General features: G+C 36.9%; 1 protein-coding gene across 1 annotated transcript in view; it reads right to left on the minus strand.

The window, feature by feature from the left end:
• The window catches only part of LMNTD1 (lamin tail domain containing 1), a 265,429-nt gene that overhangs the window by 13,249 nt on the left and 232,499 nt on the right, over positions 1 to 19,681 (minus strand). The window contains exons 3-7 of the mRNA XM_033117964.1: positions 19,248 to 19,366; positions 16,356 to 16,591; positions 12,724 to 12,922; positions 3,090 to 3,276; positions 2,418 to 2,537 (exon numbers count right to left, since the gene is read on the minus strand). Of these exons, the coding sequence (XP_032973855.1) occupies positions 2,418 to 2,537; positions 3,090 to 3,276; positions 12,724 to 12,922; positions 16,356 to 16,591; positions 19,248 to 19,366 (861 nt within the window). The remainder of the gene's footprint in view (positions 1 to 2,417; positions 2,538 to 3,089; positions 3,277 to 12,723; positions 12,923 to 16,355; positions 16,592 to 19,247; positions 19,367 to 19,681) is intronic.

The following is a 19,681-nucleotide window of genomic DNA, read 5'->3' on the forward strand; positions in this document are numbered from 1 at the left end:
ACCCATGACCCAAAATAAAACTTTTTTATTCAAGTCCAGAAACAGAACCTATTCTAATTTGTATGACTGGTGATTGTTTTAGGCAGAAGTGTGCGGGCTTTGTAACTTTTCCCACAAGATACGGGTTAATTTCTTAAGTCATATAAATAGTAATTCCAGGGTCATGATAAGACTTTGGGTCTGTCGGTGTGTTAGGATATTTATGGAATGTAGCAACCTATCTTTTCAAGGGAAATCTGACAACTGCAGAGAGTGAGGTCCAATATCACAGGTGTGAGAATAGGAATGAATTTGTTGTTAAGAAAAAAAGGGGTGGGGGAAAACTCTATGTTTACTTTACATTAGGGTTTTAGGTTGACAAAGTCACATTTCAGTGTAATTAATGGAAATATTTTTTATTTGAATTAGATAATGGTGATTGCTTTACCATGGGGTGGGAATTCCAATAGAACCTGAATTTGAAAAAGGCTTGAACTGAGGTATGAGGATGAGTCGGGTTTAATAGATACAAAGAGAATGAAAGAGAGTCTGTGGAGAGGCACAAACATGTGCAAAGGCCCTGTAGCTTGAGGGAACAACTAAGTACTGGACAGTGAACGAAGGGAAAGAAGGCCAGTGTGGTTTGACAAGAGAGCACAGAAAAGCATGGCGAGGGGTGAGTTAGGGAGCAGGAAAGGGACAGGACCACTATGATTCAGGTCAGCTGGGTGAAGTCCCTCTCATCCTGCAGACTCAGAATAAGTGCTTTCTCCTCTCTAATGCTTTTCGTCATGCTTTCCTTTACAGAGTTCATATCTCTAACCTAGGCTACCACACTCTGAGCATACTTGCATACTTCTATTAAAGCACTGTTTCACTGTAATGCAATTGTTTATTGTTACATATCAATTGCTACTACGGGACTCTGGGTTTTCTGAGGACAGGAACCATGCAATAGCTATGCTCCTTCTTCTTCTGTTTTTTTTCTTCCTTTTTTCCAGCACCTAACAAAGTGCTTGGCAGATACTAAACACATCTAAATATTTCCCATATGAATCAATCAATCAAGTTCACTCTTTCTCTGGCAAACAAAATCATTTGTATTTACATCATCTTGCAGAAATGGTCTGATTCGATACAAATATGTGCAAAGTCATTCAAACCATTCAGTAAAAGGGGAGTCTAATTTCAAAGTTTAATTCAGTTTCAGGGAATGACAATTTACCAAAATGTGCCTTCTAGGAGCTCAGGGACCTGGTCTGTCTAATTCAACATTCCAGTGCCTGGAACAGTGTGTATACAAAGTAGAAACCCCAACTTGTTTGCAGAGTGGATAAATATAATCAAAGGTCTGAAACAAGAATGTCATAATCCTAATCTATGTATTGCTAATAATTTCTTAAAAGGCTTAGTAAATACTTAGATGTATAGCCTTATTAACAGTAAAAACCATTGGAAGTCCTATAAAATTCAGTTTGAGCCCACAAAAATATTGAAAGGTAAGTGAGTGAAGGCTGCAAAATTACATCTAATGAGTGTTCTCTCCATCTGATGACAACTGCTTGTTCTCATAGAATGACATTAAATGGCTCAATAAATTAGCAAATGGACTGTAAAGCGGAAGTCAATCTAAGTAAGCAGAAGGTGTAATGTAGCAAGAAAGAAACTCTGAAATAGAATTCAATCAATATATTGTGTGGATTAGTAGTTATATGACATAGTAAGTTAGATTGGGAGTGAGAAAAAGGGCAGAGATTTAAGAAAAATCCAAAGAATGATTTTGTAAGAATAGTAACTTTTTTATTGTAAAAAGAGATCCCTTTAAACTTTCCTGGTGCATCTTTGGGTATATATTTATGCTAATATTATACCAAGTAAAAGGTAGAGTGAAAATATAAAATTGTCAAATATTGCGAATGACTCACTAATTTATTACTAACACAATTTTATAGTGAATAAAGTGTATTCATAAAATGTCGGTTCTTTTGTTAGAATATTAGTATCTTGAGGGCAGATATCCTGTTGTACTCTATGTTACATTCCTGACACTATTACAGGCCTTAGAATAGAGAAGAATCTCAACAAACATTTGAGAAATAGGTAAATGAATAGAAAAGGCCTGTACATGGTTCCTTCCTTTCTTACCCTGCTCTACAGGCTAACTACCATAAATAAAATCCATCTTTGACTCTGAAATTTGAAATGGTTTCTTAGAAATATGAGATAACAAAATTATTTTTGCCCAATTAAATGTAAGCAGTGTTTGGTATTTTGGCACTGGGAGGAGGGTACTGTTGATTTGCTGAAGTTTTGGGACAGTTAGTGATGGTTCTATCCAAGCTTTTAGGGATGGAAAAATAATTAAGTGAGCTAAGGGGAGAAGAGGAACGAAAGGAGGAAAGCCATTTAAAAACAATTATTAAGAACCAGATACTGACCTCACCATTAGGTTTGCATAGGATTGTCGTACAATTCGGGCTTGCTCTAAACTTGTTTTCTTCCTTCCAAAGAAAATCTGATGGTGGCTGATGCTTTGCTTCAGATGCTGCTGCCCAGACCTGTTAGAAAATAGTTTGATAATGACAAATGTCATTGGAATTCAACACGGTTTTGTAAATGTCAAAGGGTTATTGCAAAGTTATCTTTCTGAATAGATGAGGTGTTAAAATATAATGACTGTGTAATATATAATGTCAAGCTGTATAACACTAAATACTATGGTATGTGGTTTAAAGGGAAGCACAAGGAAGAGGAAAAACCCTCCAGTATCAACTAATTATCTCTTCTCTAGGTAAACAATCTCTTTGCTTTTCTTCTAAGGATTATGTTTGCTTAATTTTAGGAACTTAAGTATTTAATTTTAATAGATAAATCATAAAAACAAAATATACTGTACAACAAATTGAAGAAAGCTATGGAAATTTAATTATGGGTATTACTTTACATACAGAGATGGACAATGTGGCACAATTAGCCACCACCACCAAAACATCACGTTTTACATAGCGATTGAATGATGAAGAAACCACTGGTGCTGAGCCACAGTCTGACCAGAAAAATGAGATTTTTCTGTGCAATTCTAGTTCATAGTATCTATATCTTATACTCACTGTTATTGTGGAATTGGCCTGCATTGTGATATTTGAAAGGAATCGGTACAAAGAGACTGTTTGTCCATTCACGTTTTGCCGGAGTATATGATTTCCAATCTCTAGTTCTTTGTCAATGGAAGAGTTAATGAGCTTCACGAATAAACCCTTGGTGTTCACTTCAGCTATTTTAATGTCTCCAAGAGCACTAGAAAAACACAAAGATTATAAGGTGCCTTCAGATAAGCATGTCTTTAGTTCACTTTAAGAACTGAATAACATATATGTTTTGGAAGTTGTTCCTAAGCTATCTATTCTATTGGACAAATTCTATGTAGAAAGAGTGTATTTTGTAATCTAAGACAAATGCCTTGATCTCTTAGTTCTGTGTGTTTATCTGTGCAATAAAATCATCTCCTTCCCATAAAATAATTAAAGGAAACTTAAAAAGTGCTTTAGGTATCAAGGTATAAATGTCATAGGAAGGTATGATTATTATTTAAATTCTACTGTTCATCATAAAATTACTGAGACATGAAATTCTCAAATAGATCAAGAGCTAAGTTAAACCAGAGAGTTTATTTCTGATAAAGTTCCTGTGAATATGACTAGCAACTATATGCTTAAAAGAATTTGCAAACAACACATTACATAAAAATAAGATGGTATTTTTTTTTTCCTACTAACACATGTTAAAAGCTTAGTATGTACCCAGGGACCAGGCTAAACATTTATATATAAGCATTTTGCAGGGTGTGGGTCAAAATCTATTAGTACATCATGAAATCCTTTTGGTGGGTTACGGACATCATTTTAAAAATAAAATATACCCCTACCAATAATATAACCGATGCTTATTATTTGCCAAGCACTTTTTAAAGATTATATCTATATCTACAATTTCATATTCACAATTTCAAAATCCAAAAAGGTCTGAAAAACCAAAAACTTTATAAAACACATTTGAAGCAAAATCTGACCTGAATTCCTTTGGTGGCAAAAACTTGACCTGAAACTGAGGTGAATCTATTTATAGTCTTTATTCACAGTTTGTGTGAACATTCGTATGTGTGGTTGTGGAAGTATTACTGTTTGATTTTGGATAATTTACCACATCTTGAAGGGGTGTTATGTAATATGTGTTCTCATCTCATATTATTTTCCTAAAATTCCCCAAGTTCTGCATTTGGAAACACATAACTTCCAAAATATTTTGGTAAAGGCATTGTGGACTTGTAGTTACTCATTTAATTCTCACAGTAAGGCTACATATTTCTTATTAAAGACCACAGTATTATCTCATTTAATTTTCCCAACAACCCAGTAAGACAGGTACTATTTTTAGTCCCATTTTACAAATAAAGAAACTGAGAGATTAACTGACATGTCCAAGATCACTCAATAAATGTTAGTGCTTGTTTTTCTGTCTCACTCTAGTAAAGTCTCAAAGAGGCATGATCTAACCATTCAAATTATTTAAATTCTGTATACAACACATCAATATTGAAATTAACTACAGAACAACCATCATTGAGAATTGCCCGAAGTCTAGCTGAACAGAAATACTATAACTAAGGATATACAGAATAAACCACATGGAGATTGGTAGGAGGGGTGGAGATACCAAACAGGTTGGTCCCATACCCATGTGTGGCAGTTAAAAATTGGGAGGGATATCTCGACTGTGGAGGTCACCCTGAGGAGCGAGGGGTCCCAGTCCCATACCACGCTGCCCAGCCCAGGATTCCAGTGCCAAGAAGAGGAGTCACCATAACTTCTGGCTGTGAAAACCGGTTGAAATTTTGACTGAGTGAGACAGAGGACTGATGGAGGCCCAGATGCTCCTCTTAAAGGGCCTGTGCACAGACTTACTGAATGACAGACTCACTCACTTTGAACTCCAGCACTGGGGCAGCAACTTGAAAGGCACCAAGGATATACAGGAAGGAACTGAATTGTCTGGTTTCAGGGCAAGGGCTAAAGGGGCAGCTTTCTCCCAGACAGAAGCGATGACAGAAGCCATGTTCCTTTGTTGAGTCCTATCCCACCCAGCCTGCACCCACAGGTAGGAGCCATAGCTGAGTCTTCATCATTCTAGCTAACACAGTGCCCCACCCAGGTGATTCCCTGAGATCCCACTAAACTTGAGGGCCCATCCGAGCCATTTCCAGTGTCTTTTCTATACAAACAGCCTCTCTCGACTCATGCTATGGAATTTCCTAAAATCTCTCAAAGGTTTACAAACCTGAAACAAGCAACATCTGGCCTCAGTGTGCCAAGTACCTCTTGCTGAAAAGTCCCAAGCCCGACACTAGCAGCAGCTGGCATCAGTTCACAGCTTACCTCTCCAAGGCACATCCAAGCCCAGAACAAATGGCAACCATCTGCAGATTACTTTGTAGCTCATGCCAAGTGGCCCTGGGCATGACATAGGCAGCAGCTGACCTTGGCTGCACCAGGAGGCTCCAGATCCAACAAATATGGTGGCCAGGTTCACACCACACCAGAGCACCACCCACCACCTCCACAAATGATACACTTGAAGGGCAGGCTTGGTAAGCATCAGAAACCTGCTAAAAGAAATCCTGCTCCATAGGGTCAGCCCCTGCACAATAACTTCTCCACTGTAGTCATGGCCAGTCCTCACAACTAATCAGCCTGAGGGTCAATACGTCTCATTGATCTGCAAACAGCAATCAAGGCTCAACTACAACAGACGGTCACACATGATCCACACAAGGGACACACCTGGAGCACCAGGGTCAGGTGACCAGGGAGACTGCATCACTAGGCCTCACAGTACACCTACTACATAAGGCCACTCTATCAAGATCAGGAGACATAACAGCTCTACCTAACACACAGAAACAAACACAGGGAGGCAGTGAAAATAAGAAGACAAAGAAATATGTCCTAAATGAAAGATCAGAACAAAGTTCCAGAAAAACAAACAAACATGGAGACAAGCAATAGAGGCAGAGTTCAAAACACTTGTTATAGAGATGCTCAAGGATCTCAGGGAGAAGTTCAACCAAGAGATATGAAACATAAACATGGAGATAGGAAACATAAAAAAGAGCCAGTATAATATAATAATTATAATATAATATAATATTATATGATATCTGAAATAAAGAATATATTAGAGAGAATTAACAGTAGATTAGATAAAGCAGAGGATCAAATCAGTGCTTTGGAAGATAAGGTAACATAAAACACACAATCAGAACAGAAAAAAAGAAAAAAACGAATCCAAAAAAATAAGGAGACTTTAACAGGTTTCTGGGATAATATCAAGTATACCAACATTCACATTATAGGGGTACCAGAACCAGAAGAGAGAGCAAGGAATTGAAAACCTTTTTGAAGAAATGATGGAAAACATCCCCAACTAGGCAAAGGAAATAGACATACAAGCCCAGGAAGCTCAGAGAGTCCCAAACAAGAAGAACCCAAAGAGGCCCACACCAAGACACATCATAATTAAAATGCCAAAGGTTAAAGATGAAGAGAGAATCTTAAAAGCAGCAAGAGAAAAGCAGTTAGTTACCTACAAGGGAGCTTCCATTAGACTGTCAGCTGATTTCTCAACAGAAACTTTGCAGGCAAGAAGGAATTGGTACGAAACATTCAAAGTGATGAAAAGCAAGGACCTACAGTCAAGATTTCTCTACCCAGCAAAGCTATAATTTAGAATCGAAGGACAAATAAAGAGCTTCCCAGATAAGGAAAAGCTAAGGAGTTCATCATCACCAAACCAGTATTACAAGAAATCTTAAAGAGACTTATTTAAGAAGAAAATAAATAAATGAATGAATAATAAAATGGAAATAACTACATATATGTTAACAATTACTTTCAGTGTAAATCGATTAAATGCTCCAGTTAAAAGACATAGGGTGGCTGAATAGATAAGAAAACAAAACCCTTACATATGCTGTTACAAGAGACTCAATTCAGATTGAATGACACACACAGACTGAAAGTAAAGGGATGCGGAAAAGATATTTCATGACAATGGAAACAAAACAAAACAAAAAACTGGAGTAGCAATATTTATACCAGACAAAAGAGACTTTAAAACAAAGACTATAACAAGAGACAAAGAAGGACCCAGTACTTCCACTTATGGGAATTTATCCGAAGAAAACCCAAACATTAATTTGAAAAGAAATATGCATCCATGTGTTCACGGTAGCATTATTTACAACAGCCAAGATATGGAAACAACCTAAATTCCCATCAATAGATGAATGGATAAAGATGTGGTACATGTATACAATGGAACATTGCTCAGCCATAAAAAAAGAAAGAAATCTTGCCATCTGCAACAACATTGATGGACCTAGTGGGTATTATGCTGAGTGAAATAAGTCAGATAAAAACAAATACCATATGATTTCACTTATATGTGGAACCTAAAAAACAAAATAAATGAAAAAACTCATAGAATCAGAGAACATTTTGATGATTGTCAAATGGGAGAGGCTGGGGCATGGGTTGAAGGGGGGAATGGATTAAGAAGCACATATTGGTAGTTACAAAATAGTTGTGGGGATGTAAAATACAGCATAAGGAATATAGTCAAATAGTCAATAATATTGTAATAACTTTTTTAAAAACTTTATTGGGGTGACAGTTGTTAGTGAAATTACATAGATTTCAGGTGTACAATTCTGTATTACATCATCTATAAATCCCATTGTGTGTTCACCACCCAGTTCTCCTTCCATCACCATATATTTGATCCCCCTTACCCTCATCTCCCACCCCTCACCTCCCTTACCCTCTGGTAACCACTAAACTATTGTCTGTGTCTATGAGTTTTTGTTTCTCATTTGTTCGTCTCTTCTTCAATTTTTTGGAAGAGTTTGAGCAGGATTGGTATTAGATCCTCTTTGAAGGTTTGGTAGAATTCACTAGTGAAGCCATCTGGTCCTGGACTTCTGCTTTTCGGAAGGTTTTGGATGACTGATTCAATTTCATTACTGGTGATCGGTCTGTTTAGATTTTCCAGTTCTTCATGGTTCAGCCTTGGAAGGCTACATGTTTCTAAGAACTTGTCCATTTCTTCTAGGTTATTGAATTTGGTGGCATATAGTCCTTCATAGTATTCTTGGATGATCCTTTGTATTTCTGTGGTGTCCGTGATAACATCCCCTTTTTCATTTTTTATTTTGTTAATTAGTGTCTTCTCTCTTTTCATCTTAGTGAGTCTAGCCAAGGGTTTGTCAATTTTGTTAATCTTTTCAAAGAACCAGCTCTTTGTCACATTAATTTTTTCTATTGTCTTTTTGTTCTCTATTTCATTTAGTTCTGCTCTGATTTTTGTTATTTCCTTTCTTCTGCTGACCTTGGGTTTCACTTGTTCTTCTTTTTCTAGTTCTTTAAGGTGTAACATGAGGTTATTTATTTGGGATTTTTCTTGTTTCTTCAGATAGGCCTGTAATGGTATAAATTTCCCTCTTAAAACTGCTTTCGCTGCAGCCCCAAAATTTTGGTAGGTTGTATTTTCATTGTGATTTGTTTCTATGTATCTTTTGATCTCTCCTCTAATTTCTTCTTTGACCCAGTCGTTCTTTAAAAGTATGCTGTTTAATCTCCATGGATTTGTGTTTTTTCCTGCTTTCTTTTTGCAGTTGATATCCAATTTCAAGCCTTGTGATCAGAGAATATGCTTGGCATGATTTCAATCTTCTTAAATTTGCTGAGGCTGATTTTATGTCCCAGTATATGGTCTATCCTTGAGAATGTTCCATGTACACTAGAAAAGAATGTATAGTCTGATGTTTTAGGATGAAGTGCTCTATATATGTCAATTATGTCCATTTCATCTGATGTGTCATTTAGGGCTGCTATTTCGTTATTTATTTTCTGTTTGGATGATCTATCCGTAGCTGTCAATGATGTATTTAAGTCCCCTAGTATAATTGTGTTTTGGTCAATTTCTCCCTTTAGTTCTGTTAGTAGTTGCTTGGTATATTTTGGTGCTCCCTGATTGGGGGCATAAATATTGATGACTGTTATGTCTTCTTGTTGTATAGTCCCCTTTACCATTATGAAATGTCCATCTTTGTCTCTTGTTATTTTCACCCTGAAGTTTGTTTCATCTGATATCATTATGGTTACACCTGATTTTCTCTGGGTACCATTTGCTTGGAGTGTAATTTCCACCCTTTCACTTTGAGTCTATGTTTGTCTTTGTAGCTGAGATGTGTCTCTTGGAGACAGCATATGGTTGGGTTTAGTTTTTTGATCCAATCTGCTACTTTGTGCCTTTTTATTGGTGAGTTCAGTCCATTTACATTTAGGGTGATTATTGATATGTGAGGATTTCCTGTCATTCTATCTTTAGTTTTTTGGTAAAGCTGTGTCGCCATTGTTTCTGTGCCTTTTTGTTGTTGTCTATTATTTCTGTGTGGTGGTATTCTATGATGTTTCCCTCTGTTTCTTCTTTTATTACAGTATATATTTCAGTTCTGGATTTTTTTTGAGTGGTTACCCTTAAGTTTATGTAAAAGAAAGTTTGATATTTAGAGTATTCCATTTTCTTCAGCCCGCTTACTTTCTCCATTCCCATATTCTGGTTCAGGCCTTTACTCTCCCCCTTTTTATGTTTTGGTTGCCACAAATTGTCCCTGTTGATGCTGGTCGAAGAGCCTCCTTTAGTATTTCTTGTAGTGCAGGTCGTGTATTAGAAAATTCCCTCAGCTTCTGTATGTCTGGAAAAGTCTTTACTCCTCCTTCATATCTAAAGGATATCTTTGCTGGATATATTATTCTTGGCTCATAATTTCTCTCTTTCAATAGTTTGAATATTTGGTTCTACTCCCTCCTGGCTTGTAGAGTTTCTGCTGAAAAATCTGATGATAATCTAATGGGCTTTCCTTTGTAGGTTACCGTCTTCTTTTCCCTGGCTGCCTTGAGGATTCTTTCTTTGTCACTGATTTTAGACAGCTTCAATACAATGTGCCTTGGAGAAGGCCTGTTGGGATTGAGGTAATTAGGTGTTCTATTTGCTTCTTGGATTTGAGGATCCATTTCTGTCCACAAGTTTGGGAAGTTCTCATCAACAATTTGTTTGAATATATTCTCTGTTTCCTTCTCTCTTTCTTCTCCTTCTGGTAAGCCCATTATTCTTATATTGCTCTTTCTGATGGAGTCAGAAAGTTCTTGTAGAGTTCTTTCATTTCTTTTAAGTCTCAAGTCTCTTTCTTCTTCCATCTGTGTAATTTCCAGGTTTCTATCTTCGATGTCACTGATTCTTTCCTCCATCTGGTCAACTCTACTACCTAAGCTGGTTATTTCATTCTTGATTTCTTCTATTGAGTTCTTAATCTCCAGAAATTCTATTTGGTTCTTTTTTAAAATTTCAATCTCTTTCATAAAATGCTCATGTTGTTCTTTGATTGTGTTTCTGAGTTCATTAAACTGCCTTTCTGTGTTTTCTTGCATCTCGTTGAGTTTTTTCAGAACTGCAATCTTGAATTCTCTGTCATTTAAGTCACATATTTCCATATCTTTAAGTTCCTTTTCTGGAGACTTTTCACTTTCTCTCTGAGCTGTCTTGTTGTCTTGGTTATTCATGGCAATTACTGATTTATTATTTCTCTTCCTAGACATCTACAGGAGTGGCTTCTGCAACAGGTTGATAGGAAGAGGTCTTTCTTTTGTTTTCCAGTACTTGTTGGTAGAATGTTTTATTTTCTTTCCGACTGCAGCCTTTTTTTCTCTCTCACACGGTAGTGCTATGTTTTCTCTGCACTATTCCAGCTTCTCACACAATGGGGGGATTCCCTGGGAGACGGGCTTCTCCTCTGTTAATAGTTCACCTGGGTCACAGGGCGCAGTGTCCGTGTGGGTATGCAGAGAGCTTTTGAAGTTCCAAAGCTCTTCCTGCACCAGATTCAGAGCCCGTATGTTTCAGCAGCTCTGTTTACTCCTGCAGGGATCTGCCCAGATAGGTGGGGCCAGGAGCTTGGTGAGTTGTGAGAAGTGGCCCAGCGCAATGACGGCGACCACCGCCACAGACGGTCATGTTTCCACAGCTCCCTCCCCTTTGCTGGAACTAGTTGGGTTGCGAATCTGTGTCTGCGGTCCACAGTTCTCAGAACAGCAAATATTCTGTTCTTTTGATCTGACACTGCTACTGTTCCGCTTCTAGCACCGGGCAGGTGGGGGCAGGGCGAGCTCTGGGAGGGTAGGGAGGGGGTGGCTAGTCTCAGCGCCTAAGGCTTCCGTTCTCTGTGGCAGTGAGGGCTTAAACCACCATTTTCAGCCTTCTTCCCTCAGTCATTGCTCCGAGGTCTCTGCCGTGAGCGTGGGGTTCAGCTGTGTTATGTGCTGTCCCCTCAGCCCTGTGGGCCATAAGCAGAGCCCTAGCAGTCCGAGTTCTTCCCTCTCCCGCAGCTGCGGTAGTTCCGAGATGAAACGAGCTCGGAGCACTGAGCTAGGTCTATGTCCTGTGCCCACGTGGCTCCGTCTCCACACTACTCCCTTCCCTCCTCCCCGCTCGGGCAATTCGCCCACCTTTCAGTGAATTCAGTAGTGTGCCTCCTCGTCTTGTCTGTCTGCTGTGCAGGGAGTCCTTTGTGGAGTTATTGTTGTTTGATTAGTTGTAAATTCCAGGGTAGCTTTATGGAGGCTCACCTCACGCCGCCATTTTGATGACGTCTCCGTAATAACTTTTATAATGTCAGATGGGTACTAGACTTATTGGGGTGATAATTTTGTAAGTTATATAAATGTCTAACAACATAGTGTACAACATAGTGATGTTGTACACTGGAAACTCATATAATATTGTATGTCAACTATAATTGAAAAATAAAAAAATATATATATATATTAAAAAATGTAAAAAAAAAATGTATATAAGTCTTTTAAAATTTTTTTTGCCCCAAATGACTCATAGTTTTTAACATGGTAGGTGCTGAATGAATAATTTAAGTGTTTTCAGATGGCTGATAGAACACTTAGGCATTTATTACAGTTAAATGGTAATAGTGGTTGATTTTAGGAAATCTGACCTAAGGGGGAAAAAGTTTCCTTTATTTCTGACCCTCTGCTCTGGCTAACAACTTCTTGTAACTCTCTGACACCTGCTATCAATATGTGTTCATTATTAACAATTTACAATTCAAATCTGTTGTTCATGCAAAAAGAAAAGCAAGATTAAGTAACTGTATAGATGAGTCAGCTTTTATTTTAGTTCTAATATCAACTTTCTTCCAGATTAATTCTTTTACCATAAATACTAACAACATAAAAATGAACCAGTGAGTTAAAAGTCTACCTTTCTCCTATCTTTAACTTGAGATCCTAGTAGAAGAAAGAAAGATACTGAATCCATCTGAATGATTTGCCAATAATAAAAAAGGTCCTTGAATAATTAAGTTGATTTATTTGTAGGGATTATGTAGTGCTATTTTTCTCTGGCATCTTGAAGAATTAAAATTCCTTGTTTGGTTCCTTAGAAAGTTATATTGATTCCTTTTAATTGCTCAGAACATGAAACATTTCATATAATATTTCAATAATTACTTAGGGTTTTAGATGAACTCAAGGATCTTACAATATATTAGAACTTGGTTTCCTATTGACTTATTGCTTTTACCTCAATGGAAGACATTAAATAATTCAAATGAATATGTACCTTGACCTAGACTGGCTCACTTCTTCAAGAATCATAGGAAAGTGCTTCCAAGTTTTCTTAGTATGAGATGAGTGTGTAGTAAATTTCTTTGAATTGCCAAACAAAGATAGGAAATAATCCTCTCCTTCCCCAGTAACAGTTGTCTCAGAAGCATGAAACGACAGCGTCTCTTTCTTTGGAATTATGATGCTGTTGACTCCTTTCAGAGAAATCAAAGAGGGAAAAAATAGAGAGAGAAGTGAAAAAAAGGACATTAAAAGAACCCAAAGCCACTATCGTTATTCTTTGCTTCTACAAAATTATATTCTTTATACATTGTGTGATCACTGCCACACTAAATGAAGATCATTAAAAGCTTTAAACCAAAGTCTATAAAATAACCAGAAATGATTATTTTTAGAGATACTCAATTCTTAGAGATTATTTCAGTTATCTTAAACTATTAATTATATAATCAGCATAACTATTTAACTGATTATTTAGTTGCAATAGAAGCATCATAACTTTTTGAGTAGTTAAAACATTTGAGTCTCTCAAATTTGGATATGTTATATATAAATATAACTTTATTTTATTTCATATTAGCTATTCTCTCCATATCACTAACCACAATGGTTAATGCTTTTGCCAGGTAAAGACTTAAATTTCCTCTCATCAACTAAAATACGTTATTGGAAAAATACAGTAATGTTTAATCAGATTCTAGTATCCTCTTGGAAATCTGCTCCTTTAAAATTCTCATTACTAAGATTCAAACACAAGACAGGTTCCATGAGTTTGCACAGAAAGAACCATGCTGGGTAAATCCAATAATGTAAAGAGAGAAAAACACTACAGAGAGACATCATGATGAAGTGGACAGAGCAGTATGTCTTGGATTTAGACAGACCTGCAACTGTATCCTAGCTCTGTCACTTTCTAAGCCAAGTGATTTAAACTTTCCAATTCTCAGTTTTCCTGAAAATAAAATAAGGATAATACCACCTTGATAAGGTGATGTAAGAACTGAAGGGAATATAGGTAAGTGTCTAGCAGTGTCTAGTATTTAGCAGGTACTCCATGAATGATAGCTATTACTGTATGATGGCGGCTTTAGTTAGTGTGACTCTTGGTCCAAAATCACCAAAGAATTAACACAATCTAAAGTTTGCTTTCTATTCTTGTATCTTTAACAAAACCAAAGTGAGGTGAAAGATGGAACTCATAGTTCCAATAAACTCATAGCTCCTAAAGAGGATTCTTTAAAGTATTTTGTTTAGAAGAAATGTTTGGAATTGAATTAGTTTATTTCCAGTCAAGTGAGTATTTACTTTAATCCTTAAATTACTTTGGGCTGAATATACAGCAGCTCTTTCAACAGCTCATCCTGAAGGAAGAAAACTTTTGTATTCTAAAAGGAAAGAAGACATTAATTTTAGTCCTAGTCATTATTTCATCAAGAGAAACAGATGGAGGGCCGGCCCGGTGGCTCAGGCAGTTGGAGCCCCATGCTCCTAACTCCGAAGGCTGCTGGTTCGATCCCACATGGGCCAGTGGGCTCTCAACCACAAGGTTGCCAGTTCAATTCCTCGAATCCCGCAAGGGATAGTGGGTTCCGCCCCCTGCAACTAAGATTGAACATGGCACCTTGAGCTGAGCTGCCTCCTGGATAGCTCAGTTGGTTGGAGCGCGTCCTCTCAACCACAAGGTTGCCGGTTCGACTTCCGCAAGGGTTGGTGGGCTGTCCCCCTGCAACTAGCAATGGCAACTGGACCTGGAGCTGAGCTGTGCCCTCCACAACTAAGACTGAAAGGACAACAACTTGAAGCTGAACGGCACCCTCCACAACTAAGATTGAAAGGACAACAACTTGACTTGGAAAAAAGTCCTGGAAGTACATACTGTTCCCCAATAAAGTCCTGTTCCCCTTCCCCAATAAAATCTTTAAAAAAAAAAAAAAAGAGGAACAGATGGAAATGAACCAAATGCAGCAAGTCACAGCAAACTCAGACATCTATCTATAGAAGCAGAATCTACAGTAACTCCAGAAGTCTATATCCTAGCACAACTCTCATCTTGCAAGTGGAAACCACTCTTATTTTGTTTTTTTTTTTTCCACAATACTAGGAGCTTTCACAGTTTAACCCAAATATAGAACATAGACCATGATCATACAGTGCCAAAGGATGGAAAATGTCCCCTCTCTAGATGTAAAAATTTGTATTTTCACTTTTAAGCATATGGATTTGGTCATTGCTAAAGGTCAGTGTGAAGTTAGGAGGTTTCTTTGCAAGTATATCTCATGCAAACAATGAAGTATGGGGAATACGACAATAACAGCAGTAGGTTAGAATCCTATATAACATTATGTCAGAGGCTTAGAAAAATGCCAGAAACGAAATCAAATACAGGTTAGCAACAGCCAGGTTGTAAATGTCCACAGGATGGTAGAGGAAAATGGAGGCGTCAGGTCAATAGTATGTTTTGTGCCCAATTTGGAAACTTGTTAGTTAACTGGTAAATGAAATACAGATCCCAAATCTAGCCTATTCTTTGAGAAGGTGCTTACAGATACATTCAGATTCACAACATATTTTTATTGAGTACTTACCATGAACTAGGTGATTTTCATAAACATGTCATTTTATCCTTAGGATAGCCCTATGAAGGAGATATTATCATCTCCATTTTGCAGTTGTGAAAAATGGGACTCAGAGATGCTAAGTCCCTTACCTAATGTATCACACTGTAGGGAGCAGAAAGATAGTTTGAACCTAGGTCCTTTATTTCCACGGACAGTGGTCTTTTTTAGTAAACTATAACATACCCTCAAAGTACCCTATAGTGTGGATATTGCTGAGGGCGTTGTTGGCAACTTGATCTCATCGTACCATAGTGCTATTTCTATTTTCCTCTCCTTCACATTCTTGATTGTTTCTCCCTTGTCTCTCCACAATTTTACCTACTTTATTTTTCTTTTTTCTTTCATTGTTCTGTCTTTTCTTTACCTAAGCCTTAAATCTCCTAAAGGCACAAAGTACACAAGACATTGCTTAATCTTTCTGGTAGCATTCAGAAGAAGAGAAGTTACTGCTATATACCATGTTTTCCTGAAAATAAGACCTAGCTGGACAATCAGCTCTAATGCGTCTTTTGGAGCAAAAATTAATATCAGACTCAGTCTTATTTTACTATAAGACCAGGTATAATATAATATAATATGATATAATATAATATAATATAATATAATGTAATATAATACTGGGTCTTATATTAATTTTTGCTCTAAAAGATGTATTAGAGCTGATTGTCCGGCTAGGTCTTATTTTCAGGGAAAGAGGGTATTAGATTTTTTTAATTATCTAGTAATTCTAGAACATCTAAGCAGTCAACCCATGAACCATTATGATAACTCAAGATATTTTAATCATGAGGATGATATATTTGGCCACATGCATATATGTGACTGGAATATGACTCCAGTGCTAGGACCAGCAGTAAACACTGTCAAGTTACTTTGCATATGACATCAAGAAATTCGTATTATTGGAAACAAATAATAAAATATCATTCTGGCTTTTAGACACATAAAGAATCTATTGAACTATATGCTTTAAAAATAGTCTATAAAATTCGGTACATGTTTTGCTTACCTGATCTGCTTTCTGATGGGGAATAGTTCACTATGGTTGATTTACGAGGCTTTGGTGCAATTGTTGGTATATTAAATCTACTAATCTGAGGGCTGGACAGAGAGTAACTGAGAGGTATGTCAGTGGATAATGACCATGACGATGGCAGTGCTGTGGTATCTGAATCTGTCATACTTGAAAGAAAATGTACTGAAGGTGATTGTGTTCTTGGGAGACTGGCACGTGCATCTTCTCTTCTGTGTACAGAAATTAGTATAATAAACAAAATAAGAACGTCACAATGAATACACTATGAACAAAGAGGCATGAACTATCGTTACCCGGAGTTCTGCTTTTCAAAGGTATTATGCATCTAACATAAGCACAAGAACATTTTATATTTCTAGTTTTAATAATCTAAATAGAATACTTTAGTATCAAATCAAAACATGCTTTTTTTCTTTTAAAAATCAATAAATTCCTACTGTAGATGGTTTTGAAAAAGTGTAAAAATAGAAAGAAGACAATAAAAATCAACCCCAAATTTTACTGTTTTCCTCCAAGCTTTTCAATGCATTTTTTAAATGCAAAATTGAGACTGTAGAAACCATTTATATCCCATCTTCAGCACTCATTAGATCATATTTCCCCTTTCTATTAACATAAAACTATTAAAATTCCTATTTAATATATCACTGCTTACTATACTTTTTTCCTCAATTTAACTCATGCTGCTGAAATAATTTTCCTATTTTTATAAAGATTCTAGAGCTAAAGTCTATTTTCACATACTCTGCAAATTAATAACTATAGAGTACACGTGTGCACGTGTGTGTGTGTGAATGTCGAAGGGATTAGCAGAAAAGAGGGAGAAGAAAGGCTTAATTTCCAGGTACTTTTTTTAATAAGTAAATCTTACTATGAACAAAGGTTTTTCCTTTTTTTCTTATAAATATAAAAGCATTTATTAACTAGTGCACAGCCATTTAAACAAAGTCCCTAAACTACAGTACAATTATTTTACAAGTAAAACAATATTTTCATGGCATAGATTATGAAAAGGCTTATGACAACTTCATGTTAAGAGTCACATTGAGACTCTTCTCAGTAAACTAAAAGCAATCTGTGTGTGTGTGTGTGTGTGTGTGTGTGTGTGTTTAATGTTTGAATTATGAACAAAGTTCTGGGATTCAAAACCTTTTAGCTCTCTGAAAAACTGGCCAGCTCAAGCACCCCCTTTCTGGGGGTCATATATCTCACCGTAACTCAGGAGCTAAGTATTTTATCTCCATGCATTGTCTCTATTTTGATTTGTTTTCCAGAGTTCCTATAAAGTTATTTTAGCCAGTGTTCTGTTTTTTGTTTTGTTTTGTTTTTTCTTTTTTTCTCCAAATGTTTCCATGAGGGAACAGGGCCTGGAGCTTCCTAATCTGCCTTCTTGCTAATGTCAGTCTCAGTCTCTCTGTTTACCAAGAGATATTCACAATCATTTTGTTCTACAATTTATAAGTTCCTTCATGAGAAATATTGCATCTGGAGAGTTTTGTACTCAAAACCAAACTTCTCTAAATGTACCTCTCAGGAGGCACAGACATCTCTGGCAAATTATTGTTTACAATTAAATGGCATTGGCATTAAACATTGCATTATTAATAGCCCAGTACTTATTAAGCTTGAGCACTTGCCTTCTGCTGACACGTCAAGCTCTCATCTTTGTAAGAAAAGGTCTACCCCATGAAGATACACTAGAGTATGACTGTGATGGAATTAGGAAGAAGACTATAGAGATCGATTGTCAAATTACAAATATTTCATCTCTGTCCAACCTGAGACAGGGTCAAATGACATGATATCTCCCTGACACTGGCTAGAATAGGCAGAAAAAGTACTTTTCTCTTTCAAAGTTTCTTACATCTGGGTTTCATTATAGACAAACTGGTTATATCTTTTCAACATGTTCATTTTATAAGCTCTGAATTTTTTTTCTTCCTTCAGTAAAACAATAGCATTTCCAAATAAATTTAATTCCACAAAAGATTCCCAACAAGCTTTGCAAATGTTGCAATTACAGTAATCTGGCTTTGGGCCACAGGGTGTTCTTATTTTTGTATCTGAGTAAGTAACTTCTAATGGCTGCACACATCTTCGGAGGACCTGAGATATTTCAGGAAGATATGTCCATGATGCAGCCCATTTTCTGAAAACCCTGCACTCACACACCTAGAGTCCTTTTGGAAGATGAGAGATTTAGCCTAGTGCTTAGTTAGCGTCTCTTTAGCATATGGAATTTTCCAAGTCCCTCCTTGGTATTTAGCTCCCTCTGTAATTGATTAGCACTAAACCAGAAGCAGTTATGAAAGTTCAATTTCAGCATTTCAATGTTATTTTGGGAGATGCTACATTGGTGATACCGGCAACAATCATTTCTCAGATGACCTCTAAAAACAAATTTTTTTTTTAAATGGCCTTGAACGGAACAGTAAACATAGAACATCTAAGTCACATTAGCTTTAAATTGTATATATTCAATACTGCAGTTGCAGCTTTTATTTAACATATTCACAGACGTTTCCAAAACCAAAATTCTCTAGCAATTCTTTGTCCTCAGGTCAGTAAAGTGGTTCTAAAGAAATTGTCTGCCAATTGCCTGAACATGTTAGATATGAGCTTTGGACTCTCAACCAGGTCTGATATGATGATCTGTCTAAATGCATTTTTATATTACTCAAGGACAGAAACTTATAAAACAGTGGTTGGGGAAATAGTTGCATGTTACAGTCAATTTTAGAAAATGTGTGGAATCAATTCTAGTTCTAACTACTTCATTAGGTGTTTTGAAACAAGAGGTCAAATACTCCACCATTGCCCTCTAAAACTCAGACACGTCTGTCCTCTCATTTGTGCCATTCTTACTGTGCCTGTGTCTCCATTTTAGCTTCCTGCTCACAGACTTCACTCTGCAGGGCCCCTGACGTTTCCTGAATGGTTCGTATATCTTTCATCTTGGCTAGAAGAGAAGTCTCTTTTCTTTCCTGGGAAAATGGATCATGACATTAAGCAATGAATATAACTGAGGTTCAAGCCAGACTTTCTTTTTCAAGTGACCTCACCCGTTAATCTAACTACCTCAGAGCTCCTGCCAGATTTAATGATTTCTTTACCATGCTGGTGCCAGGATCAGGATTCTAATGGGAATATGTAAGTCTCGACATAGCCAATACCGACATTGGCTAAGACTATTAGACAACTCAAGGTGAAGGTGTGGCACATTCATTGGAAGCAGCTCAGGAGGCAGGGTGGTAACCTAGCGTGGCTACCTTTGTGACTACAACTTTGATATCTGGCCA

Source organism: Rhinolophus ferrumequinum, chromosome 10, assembly GCF_004115265.2.
Source record: "Rhinolophus ferrumequinum isolate MPI-CBG mRhiFer1 chromosome 10, mRhiFer1_v1.p, whole genome shotgun sequence".
Lineage (NCBI taxonomy): Eukaryota > Metazoa > Chordata > Mammalia > Chiroptera > Rhinolophidae > Rhinolophus > Rhinolophus ferrumequinum.